Source organism: Anolis carolinensis, chromosome 3 (assembly GCF_035594765.1).
Source record: "Anolis carolinensis isolate JA03-04 chromosome 3, rAnoCar3.1.pri, whole genome shotgun sequence".
NCBI lineage: Eukaryota > Metazoa > Chordata > Lepidosauria > Squamata > Dactyloidae > Anolis > Anolis carolinensis.
The window spans coordinates 14,080,238-14,104,597 of NC_085843.1; the positions used below are offsets into that span (position 1 = coordinate 14,080,238).

General features: G+C 41.4%; 1 protein-coding gene across 15 annotated transcripts in view; it reads right to left on the reverse strand.

Annotated features, from left to right (window-relative positions):
- The window catches only part of dlg2 (discs large MAGUK scaffold protein 2), a 1,295,060-nt gene that overhangs the window by 1,043,764 nt on the left and 226,936 nt on the right, over positions 1–24,360 (reverse strand). For 2 of the 15 annotated variants that reach the window (XM_016992698.2, XM_008108149.2), the window contains exon 1: positions 4,550–4,943. The exons of the other annotated variants lie outside the window; for them this stretch is intronic. In XM_016992698.2, coding sequence (XP_016848187.1) covers positions 4,550–4,579 — 30 coding nt within the window. In that variant the 5' untranslated portion in view covers positions 4,580–4,943. Of the gene's footprint in view, positions 1–4,549; positions 4,944–24,360 lie in introns of those variants that run through there. 15 annotated transcript variants of the gene reach the window in all.

Sequence of the window (24,360 nt, forward strand, 5' to 3'; positions counted from 1 at the left end):
TTTCTCCTCTCCTTTTCTAGCCATCTTCCTATTTTGATTCTTCTCCCACATTCTCCCTTTAAGCAAATATCAAAAGAAAATGGCTAGCATGGTTCACCTTGCTTCCTAGTGTAAGCCTTATTCCACCTGCCATCCTTCTTAAAGCCCATAGCACTTCTAACATTTCCAGAAGTCCCTGAGGCAGACTAGCATTTGATACAAAATTCACTCAGAAGAAACACACTCAGCTCCGCTTGCTGCTTTTGCTGCAGAAGTCGCCAGCCCTAAAGAAGCAAACCACTGTAATGTGGACCTGTCTCCTCTGCAGTGAAAGTGGCTGCAGATAAATAGGCAAGTCAAAATCCAGTTGTACAAATATTTTCTTCTCCAAACATATTTCCACATTACTATCCTGGCCATAGTAGTGAATTGTAGGCTGTTTAGACCCAATGCTATTGTATGCTCAGAAGCTAGGATTGGTAGCAAGTGACCATTTATGTACCATCACTCACCAGTTGATGAAGAACATTAAGGAAGGGATTCCCTACACTTGGCCCTTTCTCTGACTAGCTACAACTTTGATGACTAGGAACTTGACATCAACAAAGGCTTGAGCAGTGCAGGGGTGAGCCCAACAATAACAGTATGAGAAGTGTACCTGATGCTTGTACATAATCCAAAATGACAAGATTCTGCTCCAAGGTACTTGCAATATAAAACCCAAAACCTGCAGGAGTAACATCTTGTAAAAGCTTCCATATCAAATCTGTTTACTGGTCCAAGAAATCTGGCAGATTATTCCCATGTTGACCCTTTGGATGCTTACACTGATCCAGGTGAGATTTTTGTTTCAGTTCAACTTTTCTATTATAATTTATCATAATTTAACACACTGATGGCACAGTGTGTTAAAGCGCCGAGCTGCTGAACTTGCGGACCAAAAGGTCCCAGATTCAAATCCCGGGAGCGGAATGAGCGCCCGCTGTTAGCCCCAGCTCCTGCCAACCTAGCAGTTCGAAAACATGCAAATGTGAGTAGATCAATAGGTACCACTCCAGCGGGTAGGATATGATTACAATAGGCCATGTGAAACTTTTTTATACAGCCACCCTGCCTTAACAGAAGTTTCTTCTTTAATGTACATGATTTATAAAGCCCTCCAAAGTCTCCTTCCCTCTGCCATTCTGTTTCCAAGAACAGCTACCCAAAGGCTTCTAAGAACCAGAGGGTGAAAACCCCTTATCTGCAATTTCAAAATCCAAAATTATCCACATGGGCAGCAGAGGTAGGAATACCATTGATTACTGGTGGTTATGAATTATAAATAACTTTTATATATATATATATATATATATATATATATATATATATATATATATTTCAATATTAATGTCAAAAATACGTAGTATAATTTTACATAGGATTTGTGCTATATTAGAACAGTAAAGACAAATATCATTTAAGTAAAATGAACATTAAATTGGGGCCCCTGGTGGTGGCGCAGATTGAGCACCCGCTGTTAGCCCCAGCTCCTGCCAACCTAGCAGTTCGAAAACATGCAAATGTGAGTAGATCAATAGGTACCGCTCTGGTGGGAAGGTAACGGCGCTCCATGCAGTCATGCCGGCCACATGACCTTGGAGGTGTCTATGGACAACGCCGGCTCTTCGGCTTAGAAATGGAGATGAGCACCAACCCCCAGAGTCGGTCACGACTGGACTTAATGTCAGAGGAAAACCTTACCTTAACCTTAAACATTAAATATTAAATAACCAAAAAAATAAAATCAGGTGTAAACACTAAGCTAATCTGGGAATCTGCTATTGCAACACATCCAATGAAGTGGCTTAAAACCAGTATAAAAAAAGATTAGGACTAAGTACGTTCCAGTCTACTTGGAAGGCACTTGGGGCAGCTAACAAAATACCATGAAGTGCCGTATATAGACAATACATAAATCTAAAATGATAAAACCATAAAATTACAATTGCGCACATACATAATTACAATGTAAAACATTAAAATTAATAAAATGCAGTCCTAGCTGTGGATAAAAACAAGTTGTTTCCAATTGACACAGCCCAGTGCCAACATGATGCCAACAGTAAGTCCTCGAACTAATCCTAAAAATCTATGTAAGATCAAAGGCTTGCTTAGAAAGCCATGTTTTTAAACTGGCAGGCTTGAAGCGAGGGGGATAGCCTGATATCTCTTGGGAGAGCATTTCGTGACCGGGGCGCCACCACCGAGAAGGCCCTCTCTCTTGTCCCCTCCAATCATATTTGATATGGTGGTGGGACCGAGAGATGGGCCTCCCCAGCAGATCTCAATGCCCACACCGGTTCATAGAAGGAGATGTGGTCTCAAAGATAGGTTGGACCCAAAGTGTATTGGTCTTTATAGGTAATCACCTGCACTTTAAATTGGACCTGGAAACTTATCGGAAGCCAGTGGAGCTGCTTTAGGAGTGGCGTGGTATGCTCCCTAAAGCTAGCCCTGGTTAGTAATCAGGTTGCCAACCTTTACACTAACTGCAGTTTCTGAGTCGTCAGTAGTCCATTCTGGATGTAACTATAGCATGGGCCACCATGGCCAAGTCAGGCTTTTTGCAGTACGGTTGCAGCTGGAGCACAAGTTTTAATTGTGCAAAGGCCCTCTTGGCCACCACAAACACCTGAGCTTCAAGCATCAGCAATGAATCCAAAAGGACCCCCAGACTAAGGACCTGTGTCCTCAAGGGGAGTGTGACCCCATCGAGCACAGGTTGTCACCCTGTACCCCAATCAGCCTTGCAATTGACCAGGAGGACTTGTGTCTTGGCTGAATTAAGTCTCAGCTTGTTGGCCTTCATCCAGTCCATCACAGCTGCTAGGCACTAGTTTAGGATCTGGGGAGCTGCATGGTTCAATGTACACAAACTTTGTTTTACGCACAAAATTACTAATAACACTGTATAAAGGTACCTTCGGACTATGTTTAAAAGATGTATATGAAACATAAATGAATGTCATCTTTAAATATCCGCAAGATTTATCATTAGGTGGCGAAGTGTGTTAAAGCACTGAGCTGCTGAATTTGCAGACTGAAAGGTCCCAGGTTCAAATCCCAGGAGCGGAGTGAGTGCCCGCTGTTAGCTCCAGCTTCTGCCAACCTAGCAGTTCTAAAACATGCCAGTGTGAGTAGATCAATAGATACCGCTCCGGCAGAAAAGTAACGGCGCTCCATGCAGTCATGCTGGCCACATGACCTTGGAGGTGTCTACGGACAACGCCAGCTCTTCGGCTTAGAAATGGAGATGAGCACCAACCCCCAGAGTCAGACAGGACTGGACTTAATGTCAGGGGAAACCTTTACCTTTACCTATGTATATACAAATTCAGGTACAGTAGAGTCTCACTTATCCAACATAAACAGGCCGGCAGAACATTGGATAAGCAAAAATGTTGGATAATAAGGAGGGATTAAGAAAAAGCCTATTAAACATCAAATTATGTTATGATTTTACAAATTAAGCACCAAAACATCATGCTTTACAACAAATGGATAGAAAAAGCAGTTCAGTACACGATAACATTATGTAATAATTACTGTATTTGTGAATTTAGCACCAATATTTCACAATTTATTGAAAACTTGACTACAAAAACATTGACTACTAAAAGGCAAGCTGCGTTGGATAATACAGAACCTTGGATAAGTGCAGCTTGGATAAGCGAGACTCTACTGTATTCCAAAATCAAAAACACTTCTGGTCCAAAGCATTTTGGATAAGAATACTTAACTCATACTATCTTTCCCCAACTCTTTTGAATCCCAACTGTATACTGTTTCGACATATGGAAATTCAATTCTGTCATGTTGACGCACACAACAGTCATTGGTCATTCCACCCTCTGTTAATATGTCATTTCTTTTTAGCAACCAATGGACAACAGAGTTTTGGGAAGTGAACTCCACCTGCCAGTTAAACATTACACAAAGACATGTTAGGGCCCAACCAATGTTTGTTAAGCCAACGTTGGTCTGAACTCTAAGCCACCGTTTACTACTTTTCCTTCCTTCCTTATAACTCTTGCTGAGTTCCACCCTCACTACCTCTGGAAAGGTTGAATTCTCCAATCAGAAACACTGCTTTCATCATAACTTTCTATGATTGGCTTTTAAAGAAGAGCAGCCAAGGTGCATCAAAACGTTCAGAGTTTCCAAAGCGGAAAAAAAGCGGCGAGCTGCAGTGAACTCGGTTCTTATTATTCCAACCGGCCGCGATGTGTGCGCAATGAGACCTTTTGCCAAACGTCCTCTGGTACCTGAGTTATTCATAGAGGCAAGCAAAGGCTAAGATTTAAAACACAGAGAGAAAGAAGGAGAGAAGCAGGGGCCTCTTCCTGGTGGAAGGCAATGAATACATTATTTAAGAAGGCGGCTGTTTCGGAACATAGCACAGCAATCATGTTCAGGGGAAACTATAAATGCCCAACCAAGCCATGCGGAGGATGGAGATGCATTGCCGGCTCTTAAGAAGGCACATCTTTCCCTCTCTTTTAATTACCAGACAAGCAAAACAGCCTACCTTAGTGGTGACTATGCACAAGCAATCCATGCTGAGAAGCTTCCCGGGTGGAAATCCTCAAGCAAATCCGCAAGGGGGGAAATGAGAGGCAAGGATTTCTCCAGAGCGCGCACAGAACCTGGAGACTTGGAGCTGCGGAGCGAGAGGCAGAGCTTGCTGCTGCCGCGGCTATTGCTACGGCCGTTTCCTCCCCACCTTCCTCCTCCTCATCGCTGAAAGGCAGCCTCACGGATGCTCCCAGGGATGGAGAAGCATCTTGCGCAAAACTTCCGAGGGGTTTCTTGGGCTGGGATGCGGCATCGTGGCGCCCAAGCTCCGCTCACTCAGCCCGGCGCGAAGGAGGCGAAGAGGCGAGGATTGCGCACGAAGCGCTCCGAGGCTCTCCTCCTCTCCTCTCCTTTCCTCTCCTCTCCTCTCCTCTCCCCCGCCCCGGGAACCCCCAAAAGGGAGCCTCGGCCAAGACTCCCTTCCCCTCCCTCTGGATGATTCCCCTTATCTGCACTTTTCCCAAAGAGAGGAAGAACAAACAAACTCCCTCCCTTGGCTTTGGCGAATTTGGACTCAGTCCAAAGTACACTCCGTCCTCCATCTCCAGGGATTTTGTGTCCACAGGTTCAACCATCCATGGCTTTGGACCAGGTATGGGCAAACTTGGGCCCTCCAGGTGTTTTGGACTCCAACTCCCACATTCCTAACAGCCTCAGGCTCCTTCCCTTTCCCCCTCAGCCGATTAAGTGTTCAGGTTCAACCATCCATGGTTTTGGACCACACATGGGCAAACTTGAGCCCTCTAGGTGTTTTGGACTCTAACTCCCACCATTCCTAACAGCCTGAGGCCCCTTAAGCAGCTGAGGGGGGAAAGGAAGGGGCCTGAGGCTGTTAAGAATGGTGGGAGTTGGAGTCCAAAACACCTGGAGAGCTCAAGTTTGCCCATGCCTGTAATATTGACATATTATCTGGAATGGGATGAACACAGGTGTGCAGCCTTACCCCCCAGAGCTGCTAATTTTCCACTCTTCTCTCTCTCTAATACCCCCGACAGATGGCAATCCAGCCTCTGTTTAAAAGCCCCCAAAGGAGGAGCCTCCACCACACTCCAGGGCAGAGAGTTCCACTGCCGAACAGCTCTCACAGTGAGGAAGTTCTTCCTGATGTTCAGGTGGAATCTCCTTTCTTGTAGTTTGAAGCCATTGTTCCGCATCCTAGTCTCCAGGGCAGCAGAAAACAAGCTTGCTCCCTCCTCCCTATGACTTCCCCTCACATATTTGTACATGGCTTTCCAAAGGAAAGAAACTAAGGGTTGCTGTGAGTTTTCCCGGCTGTATGGGCATGTTCCAGAAGCATTCTTTCCTAACTTTTCGCCTGCATCTGTGGCAGGCATCCTCAGAGGTTATGAGGTCTGTTGGTAACTAGGCAAGTGGGGTTTATATATCTGTGGAATGCTCAGGGTGGAAAAAAGAACTCTTGTCTTTCTTTCTGACAGGAAGCAGACAGGCTTTGAAGCTGCAAGGCCATTCAATGCTAATCAGGGTGGCCAATTGTAACATTCACACCTGCTTCAAACAGGCAAGAGTTCTTTCTCTCCACAGATATATATACCCCAATTGCCTGGTTTCCAATAGATCTCACAACCTCTAAGGATGTCTGCCATAGATGTGGGCAAAACGTCAAAAGAGAATGTTTCCAGAACATGGTCATACAGTCTGGAAAACTCACAGGAACCCAGTGATTCTGGCCATGAAAGCCTTCAACAATACATCCCTCCCTTTGCTTTGACAAATTTGGATTCAGTCCAAAGTACACTCAGTCTTCCATACCCAGGGGTTCTGTGTCCACTGGTTCAACCATCCATGGCTTTGGACCACACATGGGCAAACTTTAGTCCACAGGTGTTTTGGACTTCAACTCCCACAATGGTAGGGTGTTAGGGATTGTGGGAGTTGAAGTCCAAAACACCTGGACGGAGGACCGAAGTTGGCCCATGCTTGCTGTGGACATATCATCTGGAATGGAATGAACACAGGTGTGCAGCCAGACCCCGCAGAGCTGCTAATTTTCCACTCTTCTCTCTCTCTCCAATATCTCCCTTATCTGCACTTTTCCAAAGGAAATAAACTCCCTTTTCTTTAGTACATTTGGATTCAATCCAAAGCACAGTCATTCCCCCATCTGCAGGGATTCTGAGTCCACAGGTTCAACCAACCACAGCTTGAACTTATTATATGGAAAGAAATCCTAGTTTTTTGTCATTTTACCATAAAGGTAAAGGCTTTCCTCCAACATTAAGTCTAGTCATGTCTGACTCTGGGGGTTGGTGCTCATCTCCATTTCTTACCCAAAGAGTTGGCATTGTCTGTAGACACTTCCAAGGTCATGTGGCCAGCATGACTGCATGAAGTGCCATTACCTTCCCGCTGGAGCGGTACCTATTGATCTACTCACATTTTCATGTTTTTGAACTGATAGGTTGTCAGAAGCTGGGGCCAACAGCAGAAGCTCACCCTGCTCCCTGGATTTGAACTGCTGATCTTTTGGTCAACAAGTTCAGCAGCTCAGGAGTTTAACCTAAAGCTCCACCAGATGTTAATAGACATGCACAAGAATGGAAGAAACACAGGTGCGCAGCCAGACCCTAGAGCTGCTGATTTTCTATTCTTCTCCTTCCCCAATACTGCCTTTATCTGCACTTTTCCAAAAGAGAGAAAAACTCCTTTCCTTTTCTTTGACAAGTTTGTCAAAGCTTCTGGTGTGAGAGAATTGGTCCAAAGTAAAGTCAGCTCCCCATATCGAGGGATTCTGTGTCCACAGATTCAACCAGGGTGGAGTCCCTGTTGGCACAGAGAGTTAAAGCCTTGTGCCAGCAGGACTGATGACTTGAAGGTTGGCTTGCTGGCCTGAAGGTTGCTGGTTTGGGGAGAGCAGGGAATGAGTTCCCTCTGTCAGCTCCAGCTCCTCATGTGGGGACATGAGAGAAACCTCCCACAGGATGGTAAAACATCAAACATCCAGGCATCCCTGGGCAACGTCCTTGCAGGTGGTCAATTCTCTGACACCAGAAGCAGCTTGCAGTTTCTCAAGTCGCTCCTGATATGGAAAAAAAATCAGGCTTGGGCAAACTTCAGCCCTCTGGGTGTTTTGAACTTCAACTCCCACAATTCCTAACAACCTACCAAAACACCTGGAGGGCCAAAGTTTGCCCATGCCTGGGTTAGACTATCCAGGGTTTGAACATATTATGTAGACTGGAGTCAATACAGGTGTACAGCCTGATCCCAGAGCTGCTAATTTTCTATTCTTCTTTGCATCCCATATCTCCCTTATTTGCACATTTCCAAAGAAAATGTATTTATTTATGTATTTATTACAACATTTATATCCCACCCTTCTCACCCGAGAGGGGACTCAGGGCTTACAATAAACACACATATAAAAATTATACAATACACTATACATCAGATTAAAAATTATTAACTTACATCAACATTCATAAAAACATTCTAAAATACAAATGGACATGTTCAAGTTCAAAAGACTGGGTCTATCAATTGAGTTCTGGCGTACATAATAATGGCGCTGCTGATTCTTATTCGAAAGCCTGGCCCCACAACCAAGTTTTAACCTTCCTACGGAAGGATAGGAAGGATAGGATAGAAACAAAGAAAAGAATTCCCTTCCTTTGCTTTGGCAAATCTTGATTAAGTCCAAAGTGCAGCCAGTCCTTCATATTCGGGGATTCTGTGTCCACACCTTCAACCACCCATGGCTTGGAAATATTCAGATTAGAAATCGAGAAAGGAAACCTTGATTTTTGGCATTTTATATATAGAAACGAATTGTCCTCATATACAAAAATAGAAAAAACACAGGTGTTCCACCTGAACCCAGAGCTGCTAATTTTCTCCGTTTTCCCTTCCCCCATACTTTTTTTGTCTGCACTTTTCTGGAAGAAATAATTTTGTTCACTTAGTTGTGATTTTTCCAGGCTGTATGGCCATGTTCCGGAAGCATTCTCTCCTGACATTTTGCCCACATCAGAGGTTGTGAGGTATATTGGAAACTAAGCAAGGGAGGTTTACATATCTGTGGAAGGTCCAGGGTGGAAGCTGGCAGGCAATGAAGCTGGAGGGGCCATTAAATGCTAATCATACAGCCTGGAAAACTCACGGCATTCCAAAAATATTTTTTCATTATTATTATTATTATTATTATTATTATTATTATTATTATTATTATTATTATTATTACCATTATTATGCAACTTGGAACCACTTTAACTTCTATAGCTTAGGGCAATGGGATCATAGGAGCTAGAATCTAGGAAGGCACCAGCACTCTTTGGCAAGAAGACTAAAGATTTTGTAAAACTACAACTCCCAGGCTTCCATTGCATTGAGCCATAGTAAATTTTGTGTATTTTCCATGGAATAATTTGCTTTCCCCAAAAGTATGCAAAATCTCTTGCAGACAGCCCTAGCAGACAGAAAATGTTAAAAATTGTCATCATACAGAAGAACTGAACAAATACAGGTTTGCATCCTTACCCCAGAGTTGCTAAATTTCTACTCTTCCCTTCCAATAATTCCCTTATCTGCACTTTTCCAAAAGAAAGACAAAGCAGCCTTTATTTTCTTTTGAAAATTTGGATTAAGTCCAAAGGACAATCATTCCTCCGTATCTATAGATTTTGTATCCACTGAACCAAACCTCTATCACTTGAAAATATATTGAAAAAGAACATCCAAAAGGGAAATCTTGATTTTTGCTGTTTTGTATAAGAAGCAATATTTTATTATACTGTGTGTATATGGGATTTGAGGCAAAGAGGGTTAAACAGCTGAGTTGCTGAACTTGCTAGCTGAAGGGTTGGTGCGAATTCGGGGAGTGGGGTGAGCTCTCTCTGTTAGCCCCAGCTTCTGACAACCTAGAAGTTTGAAAACATGCAGTAGATCAACCCCAGCAGGAAGGTAGCACCACTCCATGCTCACTTGCCAGCCAAATGACCTTGGAGGTATCTAAGCTCTTCGGCTTAGAAACAGAGATGAGTACCAACCCCAGAGTCAGATACAACTGGAATTGATATCCATGGAGTCAACCATCCACAGCTTGAACATATTCCAAAAAAATAAATTCTAGAAAGCAAACCTTGATTTTGCTAATGTATATAAGGAATACCAATATGTTACATCATTATGTATAATCACACTTGAACATTGATGGATTGTGTATCTATGCTGTAACCCTGTAACCAAACCCTGAGGATATCAAGGACCCACTGTAGTGAGTATTTTGCAAGCTTGTGTATTTTATGCCATAGAAAGTAGATTTTTAATAAAGCCACTCAGGCCATTCTCTCTGTCTTATGTTCTCCATGCTGTCATTTCCTAATAACAAATAAAAAGCTTGATTAACACTTATTTTATCCCCTAGGAGACACACTATTGACTATTCTCTGTGCAAAGAAATATTTTTCCAATTTTCAGACAAATGGCACAAAGCATTTCAACTTTCCCCCCCTTGCAGATAGTTTTTTCTATATATATTTACTGAAAATTAAAATCCTGCTTTCTACCAAGTAGGAGTGCATAGGACTGGAACCTTGCAGGATGGTCTGGTATACATCTCTCTCAAACTAAGATCCAACAACACCTAATAAACCCCTGAAAATGGGTATAGACTCCCAACTCCAAAACATTCAATTCACATCAGACATTTGCAAGAAATATTGTTGGACTTTAGTACATCCCATTCTCTTCCCAACACACATACATGCTTTGTTCAACCAGCACCCTCCACAAAAACCCTCCACACACCTTTTTGTGTAGCTTGCCTTTGAGAGCTTGTACATGATTCATGGTAAGGCAAGTCCTCTTCTCAGTTGTGAAACCGTCTCTTGGTTATGAAGGAGAAGAAGAGGAAGGGAAAGCTACATTAAGTCCTGTCCAAAGAGTGAGGAAAAGCAATGTGCGGTATTCACTTGAGGCCAGGGTTCGTCTAGACATCCATAGAGTACGGTCCAGGTTTTCGGCATCCGTATAGATCTTTCCCCTGAGCATCTCTTATTCCCGTTGAAGTATGTTTCCAATAAACTGTTCTAAGGGAGAAGGAGATGTTTTAAGAGTCCTCTTCTTTTTGTAAATTATTCAGGTTATAACCTCAATGTTATTGTGGTCTCTCAAGAGGCAGACGACTCAGCCAACCACATACCATCACTTTGCAGAGAGTCAGTCTTGGCTACCAAAGATCCAAAGCAATTGTGTAAAGCTCTAAAGCATATCAGATCCTTCCAGACAGCAATAAAAAGGAAGAGGGAGGGATAGAAATCTACCCACAGACTATTAGCAGCTTAGGAGAAGGAATAGTAAAAGAGGAATAGAAAGGAATGAGTAGGACTCCACAAAACTCTGTAGAAGTTTGAAACTTCTAAAGAAACAACTGTTGCTGTTTCCAAAATCCCTTTCCCACAGCTAGCGCTCCGTAAAAGACTGTGAAATACTAGTATGGGAAATAACCAGTTTTCTGAATACATAACTGGGGTTGCCACGTAGGTACCTTTCACATTGCACAATTATGGCATTTTGATGCCATTTTAATTGCTGCTTTTGCCTCTGGTGGCATCCGGGGATTTATATTTTGGCGAGGATGTATTGCCCTCTGGCAGAGAATTCTGAATAACCAGAAAATTAGTTTGCAACCATAGCAGTAGTTTGGAACCATAGCAGTTAAATTAGGGCCAAAGTGCTACAGCTGTGTCGTTGGGGGGGGATTCCCCCCAATCTGGATAAGGAGACCATAGTTTGTGCTGGTTTCAATCTCAAATTAAGAGAAAGATGACATTTAAACAGACAGTATTAGTAAATAATACTAGCACAGCCAAAGAGCCAGCATTATCCATAGACACCTTCAAGAGCCGACATGACTGCATGGAACTCCATTACCTTCCTGCCAGAGCGGTACCTATTGATCTACTCAAATTTGCATGTTTTAGAACTGTTAGGCTGGCAGAAGCTGAGGCTAACAGCAGGAGCTCACCCCGCCCCCCAAATTTAAACTGCCAACCTTTCAACCAATTCAAATTCAGCAGCTCAACAGTTTAAAACCACTGCACCACCCAGGGCTCCAGGGATGGATGGATAGATGATAGATAGATAGGTAGATAGATAGATAGGATAACAATGAGATATACACAGGGAGTTGGTTTCAAGTTTGTGGATGCTCAAGAGGTGAAATTGTCATTAAAATGGAAGACAGTAGGGAAAATTAATATTGCATTGCAGATAACTTGATTAAATAGGGGAAATCATGGTCCTGAGTTTTCAAGACCACAGCAGGTATATTGATGACCAGGGCTCTCAAAAGTCTCCCATCCATAGGATCACCGTAAGTCAAAGCTTGCTTGACTGCATGCAACACGAAGAACCTGGGTTGGGCCTTGGATGAAAAATCTCAATGATGACATGGTCATATTTGCATGGATTCTGTGCTGTGCTCTTCTCGGCAATTGCTCCAGGAACCAGAGCTGTTGAATATAGTTGGCTGTCCTTATCTACGAATTCTGCATCCATAGATTCCACCACCCACAACTTGAAAATATTTAAAACTCAGAAAAGCAAATCTTCATTTTGCCATTTTATGTAAGGAAACTGATGTTACTACATCATTGGAAATAAAGAGACTTAAGGGGGAGGTGTTGGTCATGAAACCAAACCCCTAAGCAAGGACCCACTGTATTTTCAATCTATAGTTGGATGAATCTGGAGATGGAAAACTCAGAAATACAGGACAACTGTTAATATATATTTCAGTCACAAGCCACATGGTTTATCCAGTCTCCAAGTCATAACTCAGGAACTCCACTTAAGTCTCAGCCTAAGATTCCAGTTAATCACTGCCAGTCGACGTAGACAGTACTAGGCTAGATGATCCAATGATCCAGCTTAGTATATGGACCATATTCTTCCTAGGTTCTCCTTTGTCAGAGGCTGAAAAGTATGCCCCTGGACCTATGCACACCCCATTCATCTGATACATTTTTGTACTGGACCTGAAAGCATCCAAGTTAGAACCTAAAATTGGTGCTTCTTGGCAAAGTTCAGTTTCTGCCATATCAGACACAGTCATCTAAACAACTTCCAATTTAATATTTTTATAAAACAAATGGCACCTGGCTTGTCAGCAGTGCATGTAAAAAGGTCTTAACAGATCACAAGGTAAACATGAATTAATAATGTGATACAGCATGAAAAACTTCCAAATTCAATTCCTTAGCCATGGTCTTCAAGTCTATGCTGAACCTTTAGCTCCTTCCCATTACTTACTATTGAAAAAGGAAAGGTCAAGGAGGAATCCTGAGTCACATACTGAAAGTCATAGAATACCCAAGAGTGATGTACATCTGCAAAGATGCATGATCATATATGCTATTATCCAGGTCTTTCATTGAGCCTGGCAGAGTGAATGATGACATTATCAATTGACACAGAATGTCCATGTGAGGAAGATGTAGGAGGAAAAAAACACAGTTTGTTCTTGAACATACTGATCTTGAGATGGCTATGCAGACTCCAAGAACTGTTTCAAGATAAGGACTAGATGGAAGAGAACAGTGTTAACTAGATTCCTACCAGATGATGTTTGGCAGCATCGGCCAAATGGTCAACGTATGCTACTTGTCCTACACAACTAGATTGGCCCAACTTGACAAGAAAACACTTTGAAATGAAATGAAGCAGACATATGTAAATGCTAGTCATTCCAAAGGAGCTTGTACCGGAAATAGCTAGGGATATGTTCCCATAAGCTAAGATGAATGATTCCCTGAAGGTGAGGACAAAAGACACCTTCAACTAAGTATGGACCACCCTGTTCTCTCCACCATGTCAAAGCCTACCATATTCCCATACTAGCCACATTTGCATGGAAGGTCCATGGGCACAGCTCTCTGTGGTATAAAAGTTTACCAGCAGATACCTTCCAACATTTCTTGGATGAAAACCAAGACTCATGTGGTCAAGTAACATCAAAGTATGGCCAATACAGCAAAATTAATGAGGAACTGTGTATACAAATTAAGAGGAGCTCCAGCACTTTACTTTTCCCTGTGCTGATCAGGAAGGACAAAACTCCATCCAATCCTCTACTCAACTCCTCAGAGTGCAAACTGCTTTAGTAATTTGAGCTCAGTTTGCAGCAACTGAAGTCAGCTGGGGAGAAAGAGGGAAGCCAAAAGCCAGAACATTTTTAAAGCAGCTGGAAAGCTAGGACAATTGATGATTAATCAGGACTGTTACAGCCAAACTGGGATAACTGAAGGACATTGCAAAGCAATGATCCATAGAGTACAGCAAACCATTAAAGCACCAGAAAATGGGGAGGCGATAATTATTTTGAGGTTGAGGATAGCTGGACTATTGATATTTGTGGAGGTGTTGATGGAGAAGAGACACTACACATTGATGAGGTGCAGGTCAATGAAATGGGGAGTTTGAAGATGATTACCTTTCCAGCAACACAGATGTAACAACAATCAATCCTTTTAAGATGGGTCAGAACTCAGCCTTTTTAAAAAACCTACACTTAATGATTTATGCTGAATTCGGAAGTCAGATATTATGTGTCATTAGAGGGTTTAAACATTTCTGAGGTATAGAAAAACCCCCAATAAAGAAAATGCCTGCAGAAAAGAGATCACTCTTGGCCAAGCTTTCAACTTTTCAAGAAGTTGTAAATGACATTCCCAACTCTTCCATTACCAGAAGTAATTCTCACTTTTCTGTGGGGACAGAAAACAGAAAAAACACAGAAAGGACCATTCAGCAACACCCTCTTCTTCCACAATGAATGTCCATTTCTCCAAGTTTGATGGGTAGACAAGAAGTGGCAAAATATTTACATCGCTGTGACTGCATGTCACCCCTTCAATGTCAGGTTTTCCTTCTCCTCCCCCCTTTTTCTCACTGTTTTTTCACACACCCACAGTTTCCACCAAAAGTGGTGAAAATCTTCCCTTTCCACTCTTACTCTTCCCCAGCACTTACTTCCTATTCTTGTTTTATGAGACGTAACTGAATTCCTGCTAGTGCCATAGACACCCATGCAAGTTTCTTACAAAGGCAGTAGTACTTTTTTGGCCATTATGCAAATGGCCAAATATACATGGTTGTTTAAGTGAGGTTCCATATCTGTAGATATTGTAAAGGCAGTTGTGCATTCTCAGAGAAAATATAACTAAGGACTTTATTGCAGGAAATTGGTAGTCTGAAGCATTTGTGCAATCACGGATAGAGGCCACTTACTGGAATGATCACCTACACGATAACATTCTGCAATTGCAACATTGTGCCACTGCATAGTTCTGCTGCTACACTTCCAGTTAGGAATATAACTCTGCCCTACAGCTACTGTTAAGATTATGGATAGATAGATAGATAGATAGATAGATAGATAGATAGATAGATAGATAGATAGACAGACAGACAGACAGACAGATCTATCCAATGGCCATGCTTTTATTCTGTGAAGCTGAGTTGATATATTAATCTCTTGTGATTGTTATATATTTTATATTGTTGTATTTTATATTGTGTATTTTATACCATTGTATTTTATTGTACGTTGTTGGGCTTGGCCCCCATGTGAGCCGCCCTGAATCCTCTCGGGGAGAAGGGGCAGAATACAAAAATAAAGTTATTTTTTATTATAGATAGATCAATATAGATAGATACATTCACATTTGCAGTACCAACAATTAGTACAAAAATGAAATAAACCAATTAATTATTAAGAGGGATTGTAGGAGAGCATGACAATTCCATCCCCTTACATCACTTCTGGTTTGCAATAAAGTACTATATGTCACTGATTTCAACCCATTCCTTGATCTACTGGGTCTGTGGGGATAGCCATGTATCATCCACCACTACAGTAAGTTAAGGACACTGACAGATGCACATTAGTATTTGGGAGAAGGATGGAGTAATGCAACCACCACTATGTGGCTAGCATTTGGTTAGTGACTTACATGTGCAGATGTCCCTTTTAGAGCAAGGTATAGAAGTGCTACTCATTTGCCCTTGTGCTCTGTCCACAAGCCACCCACCATCTAGCAGCTATCAATACCAAGGAACCCTACAGCTGTCACTTCTTTTCAGGCAGGAAAGTGGGAAAGAAGTGATTCATACTTTCAGGATCCAGCTGCTCTGAGATCCCAGCTGAAGGAAAACACAGGTGTGCTCAATTTGAAAGAACACCTCATTTCCTCCTTTCCCAACTGAGCTGAGACCAGGTGATTCTCATAGTCTAAAACACTTCCCCATCCCTCACCAGGAAACAACACCAGCAGGAGCCCTTCCTAGGCCCTGACAACTGAGCAACTGGATAATGAAGAGCTGAGCGTGCATGACCATGGTTTCTGTGTTCAAATTTATGTCTTGCAAGTGCAATATAGGATCTCAACCTTAGTTTATTCTTCCTGTAGTGAAATAGGTGAACTTTTAAAGCCACATTTCTAATTTTCACATTTATTGGTGTAATTTGCCTTTACATGACTTGATTTACTGAATTGTTAGTGTGCTGTTTTTCCAGTTCTATCTATAGAAGTATAGTTTCTGAGCACCACAATTCAGGAGGGATGTTGACAAGCTAGAACCTGTCCAGAGAAGGTAACCAAAATGATCAAAGGTTTGGAAGTCAGGCCCTGTGAGGAATAATAATAATAATAATAATAATAATAATAATAATAATAATAATAATAATAATAGGTTTTGGAGCACAATACTCTTGACCTCACAATTGTGTTAAAAAACAAAGTATGGATTGTCAATGTAGCAATCCCAGGTGACAGCAGGATTGAGGAGAAAGAATTGAAAAAGCTGACACGATATGAGGATTTAAAGATCGAATTGCAAAGACTCTGGCACAAGCTAGTCAAGATGGTCCCAGTGGTGATCGGCACACTGAGTGCAGTGCCTAAAGACCTTGGCCTGCACTAAACACAATCGGCGCTGCCAAAATCCCCACCTGCCAGCTGCAGAAGGCCACCTTACTGGGATCTGCACGCATTATTCGCCAATACATCACATAGCCCTAGACACTTGGGAAGTGTCCGGTGTGTGATCCAGTACAACAGCCAGCAGAGTGTCTGCTGTGGACTCAATTTGTTGTGTTTCAAATAATAATAATAATCATCATCATCATCATCATCTTTATTTGTATCTCGCCCCCTCTCCTAAAGGAATTTGGGGTGGCTTACATCAAAAATACAATATGCATAATAATAATAATAATAATAATAATAATAATAATAATAATAATAATAATTAATAATAGCAACCAAATTACCGTGTTTCCCCGAAAATAAGACCGTGTCTTATATTAATTTTTGCTCCCAAAGATGTGCTAGGTCTTATTTTCAGGGGATGTCTTATTTTTCCATGAAGAAGAATTCACATTTATTGTTGAACAAAAAAAATGAACATTTATTATATACTGTACAGTAGTTGTCATCACAAACCAGCGTAACCAAACTGAATCCTATCAAGAATTTCATGTTACTATCATTATTTCCATGTACAACTGGTATGTACATTTACCAGTTCTGCATGCTCTGGTGTTCTGTTTGACAGGCGCTGGGCATGCTTCCAAACAAAAACTTTGCTAGGTCTTACTTTCGGGGGAGGCCTTATATTTAGCAATTCAGCAAAACTTCTACTAGGTCTTATTTTTCGGGGATGTCTTATTTTCAGGGAAACAGGGTAACACAGATCCTCTTTAAGGAATGGCTTAAAGAGTTGGGCATGTTTAACTTGGAGAAGAAAAGGTTTGGATTGGATATGATAGCCATGTTTGAAAATGTGAAAGGATATAATGAACCCAGATGGACCCAGTTTGATTTCTGTTGCTCCAGAGGCAAGGACACACAGCAATGAATTTAAACTACAGGAAAATATATTCTACTTTAATATTAGGAATAATTTCCTGAAGGCAACAGATGCTCGATAGAGGAATGCATTGCTTCAAAGTGTGGTGGAGTGTCCTTCTTCAGAAGTTTTTAAACAGAGACTGGGTGGCTATCTGTGAGGAGTGCTTAGATTGTGTAGGTCTGCCTGGCGGAATGAGGTTGGACTAGATGGCCTGTGTGATATGATCCAAATATAGGATTCTATGAGCATCCTAGTCATTCATATTTTAAAATATATGCATTGATTTATGAGAATTGCCTTTTTCGTGTCAGGAGTGACTCAAGAAATTGCTAGTCACTTCTGGTGTGAGAAAATTGGTCTTCTTCAAGGACGTTGCCCAGGGGATGTTTTTGATGTTTTACCATCCTTGTGAAGGGCTTTTCTCATGTCCCCACTTCGAGCTGGAGCTGACAGAGGGAGCTCATCCACATTCTCCCTGGGTTGGATTTGAACCGGCAACCTTCAGGTCAGCAGTCCTGTGGGACAAGGCTTTAACCCATTGCACCACCATGAGAATTGCTAATCAAGAGTCATAAAACTGCAAAAGCTTGCGGCACTTCATAATTTTCATGCTACAGGTCTCAGAAGGTGTGTAAACTCTACTTTTTTGAAGACTGTTGCTTTAACTCAACAAAATATTGTTTTATCCATATTTCATTCCTTCATAGTATTTTAAATGCAGTTTCAAAGCTACTTTGTTATAGCTTCTGATCAAATAAAATAAAAGATCAACCTTATTCCTTTTAGAAACTTTGAAACATCATATGTAGCCAATCACATTAAGGATAGATGACTAAATGTGGTGGAAAATGACATTAATTCTCCAGCGCACAGACACTCTTAAGTTTTTCTAGGAGAAAACATGAAGCGTTTTTTGCTGGGAATATATTGCGGTATCTCTATGAATTTACTTTAGATGGCTGTTATTTTCTTTAAACCAGGACAGCTTTGTAATGAAGCAGTAATGAAAACATACTTTAACCTTTGAATAAAAGGGTAAAATGTATTTGAATTTAGTATTTAAATTCAGGATCTGACATTCAAAAACTGCAGAAAGGCCAAAAAATGGAAAATAAATTGTAGTCTTTTCAGCTACAACAGCATCCAACTCACTGGGGAAAAATTCACAGCACGTCGACTAGATCGAAACACAGTTATGGCAATAAAAGAAATAAAGCTATAATAAAGCAAACCTGCCATCTTGCTCAGGCTTTTTTTTTTTCAATTATTAAAGGGTAATAAGAACGAAACCATTTCCTGTCTATTAGCTGAACGCAAATAGTGGTTGGGAATAGTTAGAATGAATAGAGCTATCAGCCTGCTGAAAAAACTGTTAGGCAATTTAATTGTATCTAATCAATTAGCTGATGAATTTGCAGATCAGTTTCAACATAATTGCATCAACATTTCTACGGGAAAAATGTTTTGCTTATAAGTGATGCATGTATATAGCTCAGAAGCCTCAGCAGTTTCCAATAGTAACACTTGCTTTATTATAATATCTATGCCGAGAAGGTTGAGGAAACTCCCACAAATGGACTATTAGCGAGTAAAGCTATTCCAACATAGTAACTATAAGTCTCCTATAGCCAGCACTGGTCAGCAGTTTAGCCATAGTTGTTGTTAGAAGCAGTCGTCAACTTCAATTTATGGTGCCCCTATGAATGACAGACCTCAAAGAATCCCAGTCCTCAGCTGCCCTACTCAAGTCTTGCAAACTCAAAGTATCCATGGCTTCTTTGGTTGAGTCAATCAAAGTTAGTTTTCCCTCTTTTCCTACTGCTTTCTACTATACCATGTATTGCTGTTTTTTCCAATTGCTCACATCATCTCATGGTATGTCCAAAGTATGACACCCTCCATTTAGTCATCTTCACTTCTAGTGAGACAAAACATTTTGGATCTACTGTTTTACAACCGTTGGCAAAGGTAAGTCCATAAGAAGTGAGTTTGAGAAAATTTAGCACCATTCTGAGATTTGGGATGCATCTGCGCTTCCAAATGAATGCAGTTTCACACTACTTTAATTGTCATGGTTCAATGCTATGGATTCATGATGTTGTAGTTTGGTGAGACAACAGAGCTTTTTGGAAGAGAATACTAAAGATGTTGTCAAGCTCCCCGTGATTGTTTTCTGCTGCCCTGAAGACTAGGACATGGAACAATGGTTTCAAAGTACAGGAAAGGAAATATCACCTGAACATTAGGAAGGAATTCCTAACTGTGAGAGTTGTTCAGCAGTGGAACTCTCTGCCCCAGAGTTTAGTGGAGCTCCTACTTTGAAGAATCATAGAATCATAGAATAATAGAGTTGGAAGAGACCTCATGGGCCATCCAGTCCAACCCCCTGCCAAGTAGCAGGAAATCACATTCAAGGCTTTGAAACAGAGGTTGAATGGCCATCTGTCAGGGATGCTTTGAATGCGAGTTTCCTGCTTCTTGGCAGCGGGTTGGACTGGATGTCCCACAAGGTCTCTTCCAACTCTGGTTCCATGATTCCACAGCATTGAACTATGGCAGTTAGTGACCGCAAATGTAGATGCACCTTTTTATTGACCTATCCTATATTTCCTGATTTGTGATTTCTGGTGAACCTATAGAACAAGAATATTAATTCTCAATTTGCCACCTTCTATCAGGGATGATGTGTTCTATACATCCAACAATGTCATGATTGAAGGAAGTTCTTGCCTTTTCACTACACATACTCTCTGCAGAATTTGCCACCAAAGGTACTATTTTCCACCAATAGCACTTTGAGGCAGCAATTTTGACTAGGAAAATAGTTCAGAATAGAGATGGTTAAGGTATGGCTCTTCATGGAATAATAAACATAGACCTGGAAAACTGCAAAGGATCATTAGTGCACCCCTTGCCATCCTGGAAAATGCAAGAAAAGCTCTCCTGAGAGATAGTCATCCAACCTGTTTCAAGACTTTAAAAGGAGAGTCCACTATACTGTATTTGAGACACTGTTGAAATGCTCCTACAGTCAATATGTTCTTCCTAAGTAGGATCTCTTTCCTTGTAATTTGAATCCATTGACTCATTTTCTAGTCTCTAGAGCAGCAGAAGACAAGCTTACTGTATCCTTTATACAGCATTCGTCCAGGTACTTACATACCTTAATACAGTAATCCTATCATCCCTCAACTTCCTCCATTCCAAGTTAACTAAACTCAGCTCTAGTTCCTCATAAGGCTTTCATCATTTTGGGCACCCTTCCTTAGACATGTTCCAGCTTGTCAATGCTTTTCTTGAACTGTGATGCTCAGGACTGGACACAGTATTTCAAATGAGTAGAGTACCATGGTGTTCAGTCTGCAAATGATGATGGGCAGAAGTGCCTATTAGTCTTCAGTATGTTTTATGAAACCAGTGGTGGTTGTTAGCTTACATTTCAGAGACATAATACAATAGGACTTCCACTTTCACAGAAGTTAGGGGTGCAGGGCCTCCATAAAACTGTGGTTCTCAACCTTCCTAATGCCACAACCCCTTAATACAGTTCCTCATGTTGTGGTGACACCCAACCATAAGATTTTCATTGCTACTTCATAACTGTAATTTTGCTACTGTTATGAATCGTAATGCAAATATCTGATATGCAGGGTGAATTTTCGGTCACTAGACCAAATTTGGTACAAATACTCAATATGCCCAAATTTGAACACTGGTAGAGTTTGGGGGAAATAGATCTTGACATTTGGGAGTAATAGTTGCTGGGATTTATAGTTCACCTACAATCAAAGAACTCCTTGAACCCCACCAATGATAAAATTGGGTCAAGCTTCCCACACAGAACCCCCATGACCAACAGAAAATATTGGTCTTTTGTGACCCCTGGGACACCCCCTCATGATCCCCCTGAGGGTCCCGACCCCCAGGTTGAGAAACGCTACCCTAAAAGAACAAAAACTGTGAATTAAAAAGACTTTTTTTCACCTGAAAGAACTCCTCTCTAATGTGACTATGATAAGACTTCAGGCAGAAAGTGACCACAGAATCATATTAGAGGCCCAACAAATGCCTAGGAAAGTCTAGAAATTTCTCAGATCTTTGGCATGACTGCATAATAAACATCCACCAGAGATTGACCCACACAATCGCTCTGGAGGACTGAAAGATTCCTAAAGAGAACATATCCATCAAAATTCATTAATAATGGAAGTGGAGAGCCAAAATAAAGGGCCAACTGTAATCTGAGTCTTAAAGGAGCTATCCAAGGTGCTACAACTACCCAAAGTTTGGACTGTTATGTCATCCAGCATGGATGTGTGGCCAACTGCTACTGCATATTGTTGGAATTCAACCACACACTGTTCAAGTCTGCAGTCCTCAATGAGGAGTAGTTAGCTTAGCCAGGGGAGAAGGGAAATCCCTTCCCTCCTGATTCCTGAATGATAGTTAGAATGTATCTATTTCTTCTCTCATATCTATTTCTGATCTCATTCTGGTTAGTTATGTAGAATGCATTGCAGGTGCATGCCTTTTGCTTTTGACTTTCTACTTTTGCATCTTGGTGTGTGCTGTGTGTATTGAGATCTCTCTCTGCTTGTGTGTCAGGAGAGATGTGTGCTTGCAGATTTCTCCCTCTCTTTTGAACCCTAGAAGAAATGGAGTAGCTCAGACCCAGTTATTTACTACTAAGAAATGTTATTATTTTTGTGAATAAACCTTTTGTAATGTTAAAGATTGAACTCTGGGTTTTTGCCTCCTAACCTCTAAATTCTTTACAGCCGTATGGCACTTCTTGCTCTGCTTGCTGTGAGCTGAATGCTCCACCATAAGTATCCTGATTTTGTTTTGTTTTTTGGATGCTCTGCTGTATTTTTGGGATTTTCCCTAACTCACAAAATTCATAACACATACAACAGCTGTGGCGCAGCTGGCTAGTAACCAGCTGCAATAAATCACTACTGACCGAGAGGTCATGAGTTCGAAGCCCGGGTCGGGTTAAGCCCCCGACCATTAAATAGCCCAGCTTGCTGTTGACCTATGCAGCCCCGAAAGACAGTTGCATCTGTCGATTAGGAAAATTTAGGTACGCTTTATGTGGGAGGCTAATTTAACTAATTTACAACATCATAAACTGCCAGCAAAACACAAGGAAAGGAATGAGGAAGTACAGCCACTAGTGGACGGTGAAGCAACAGCTCCCCCTGTGGCCGGAATCGTGAAGCTGGAAAAAAACGTTTAAATGCCTCTGTGTCTGTCTATATATGTTGTTTGTCTGTTGGCATTGAATGTTTGCCATATATATGTGTTCATTGTAATCCACCCTGAGTCCCCTTCGGGGTGAGAAGGGCGGAATATAAATACTGTAAATAAATAATAAATAAACATAATACGACGTGGGAGGGCTATCCATTCCCAATCCTTGATTCAAAGGAAGGGGGGTCTCACCGTCCTGGTTACTTTTACAAAGAAAAAATCACATTCATCTAACACTCATTCCATTCCACCATTCAATTCCTCCAACGTTGTAAGGCGTCTTATTGAAGCTAGCAGTTTATCACCATAGAATGCATACCAATGAGAAAAATGAACTGCTGTCAGAATTACATGATCCGTGCACGCATTCCTCACTTCCTTGCTCTTCATATATTACAAATCAAATTGCAGTTCAGGGGATTTTCTGCTTCCAAAATAACCCTATTTGATTGGGTGCTTCTTTTATAGATCCCACGTTATCCATCACGGATCCAGCCTTATGTTTTATATAACGATTATGACCTATAATGATACAGCTGTTTGTCTTTCATTACCTACGTGATCTCCGAGTACGAAGGAAACCAGAGGCAACTGAATTATGTATGCAGCACCGGTTTATATAGCAGAAGGGAAAAGATGAAGCTGCAAAGCAATAAAAAGTACACGGTGCTTATAAGGCAGCAGCTCTTCTTTCCAAAGCGGCTCTCGGCTCTGAAGCAATACTACGCTCTCCAGATTTCATTTTAATTTCCATCACTTTCCCAGTAGGAAGAAACTCACAGCATTATTCCAAAAGTGCCACGCGTACGTTTTAAAGAGCTAAGCAACCTTGTAAAGCGAGGAGCTGTTTTTCCTAATAGTGCATCATTAGCACAAAAATGACATCACTTTTTTTAAAAAGTATAATAACATAGAGCTCTCTGTGTAAGTGAGACAAAGAAGAAAACTTAGTTTCTGCCCTTCTTTGGAAAGCTTAGAGCTGAGAAATTAAGTCCTTTCCATCTGCAATACTACAGTTTCTCCCTCCCCTTGAGCAGAGAAGCCACAATGCTGTCTGCATCAAAACACAGAGCTAAAAAATAACTTGAATTTCTTTTTATTTCCTGTTACTTTTTTGCCATAATGGGCCAGAATTACTTTTTTTTTTTGCTTGCATCTGCCATGTCTGTAAATCAATACAGTTGGCTCTCTGCACTTGTGAGTTTGACTTTTGTGGATTTTATTGTTCATGAATTTGATTTAGATGTTCTTTCCAGGAATCTCTAGATTATCTGGTGTGACTCTATTGAGAACTTCCACTGGAACCTGACCATTGCTTTATATTAGAGCAGATATGGGCAAACTTGGGCCCTTCAGTTCCCATAATTCCTAACAGTCGGTAGCTTCAAAGCCTGGCTGCTTCCTGCCTGGGGAAATCCTTTGTTGTGGGGTGTTAGCTGGCCCTCAGAAAGCAGAGGAATTCCAGACAGGAAACAATCAGCGCCAGCTAACACCTCCCAACAAAGGATTCCCCCAGACAGAACGCAGCCAGGTTTTGAAGCTGCAAGGCTATTCAATGCTAATCAAGCCAGCCAATTGCAACATTCACACTTGTCTCCAACAGAGAAGAGTTATTTCTCACACCCTGAACATTATTCCACA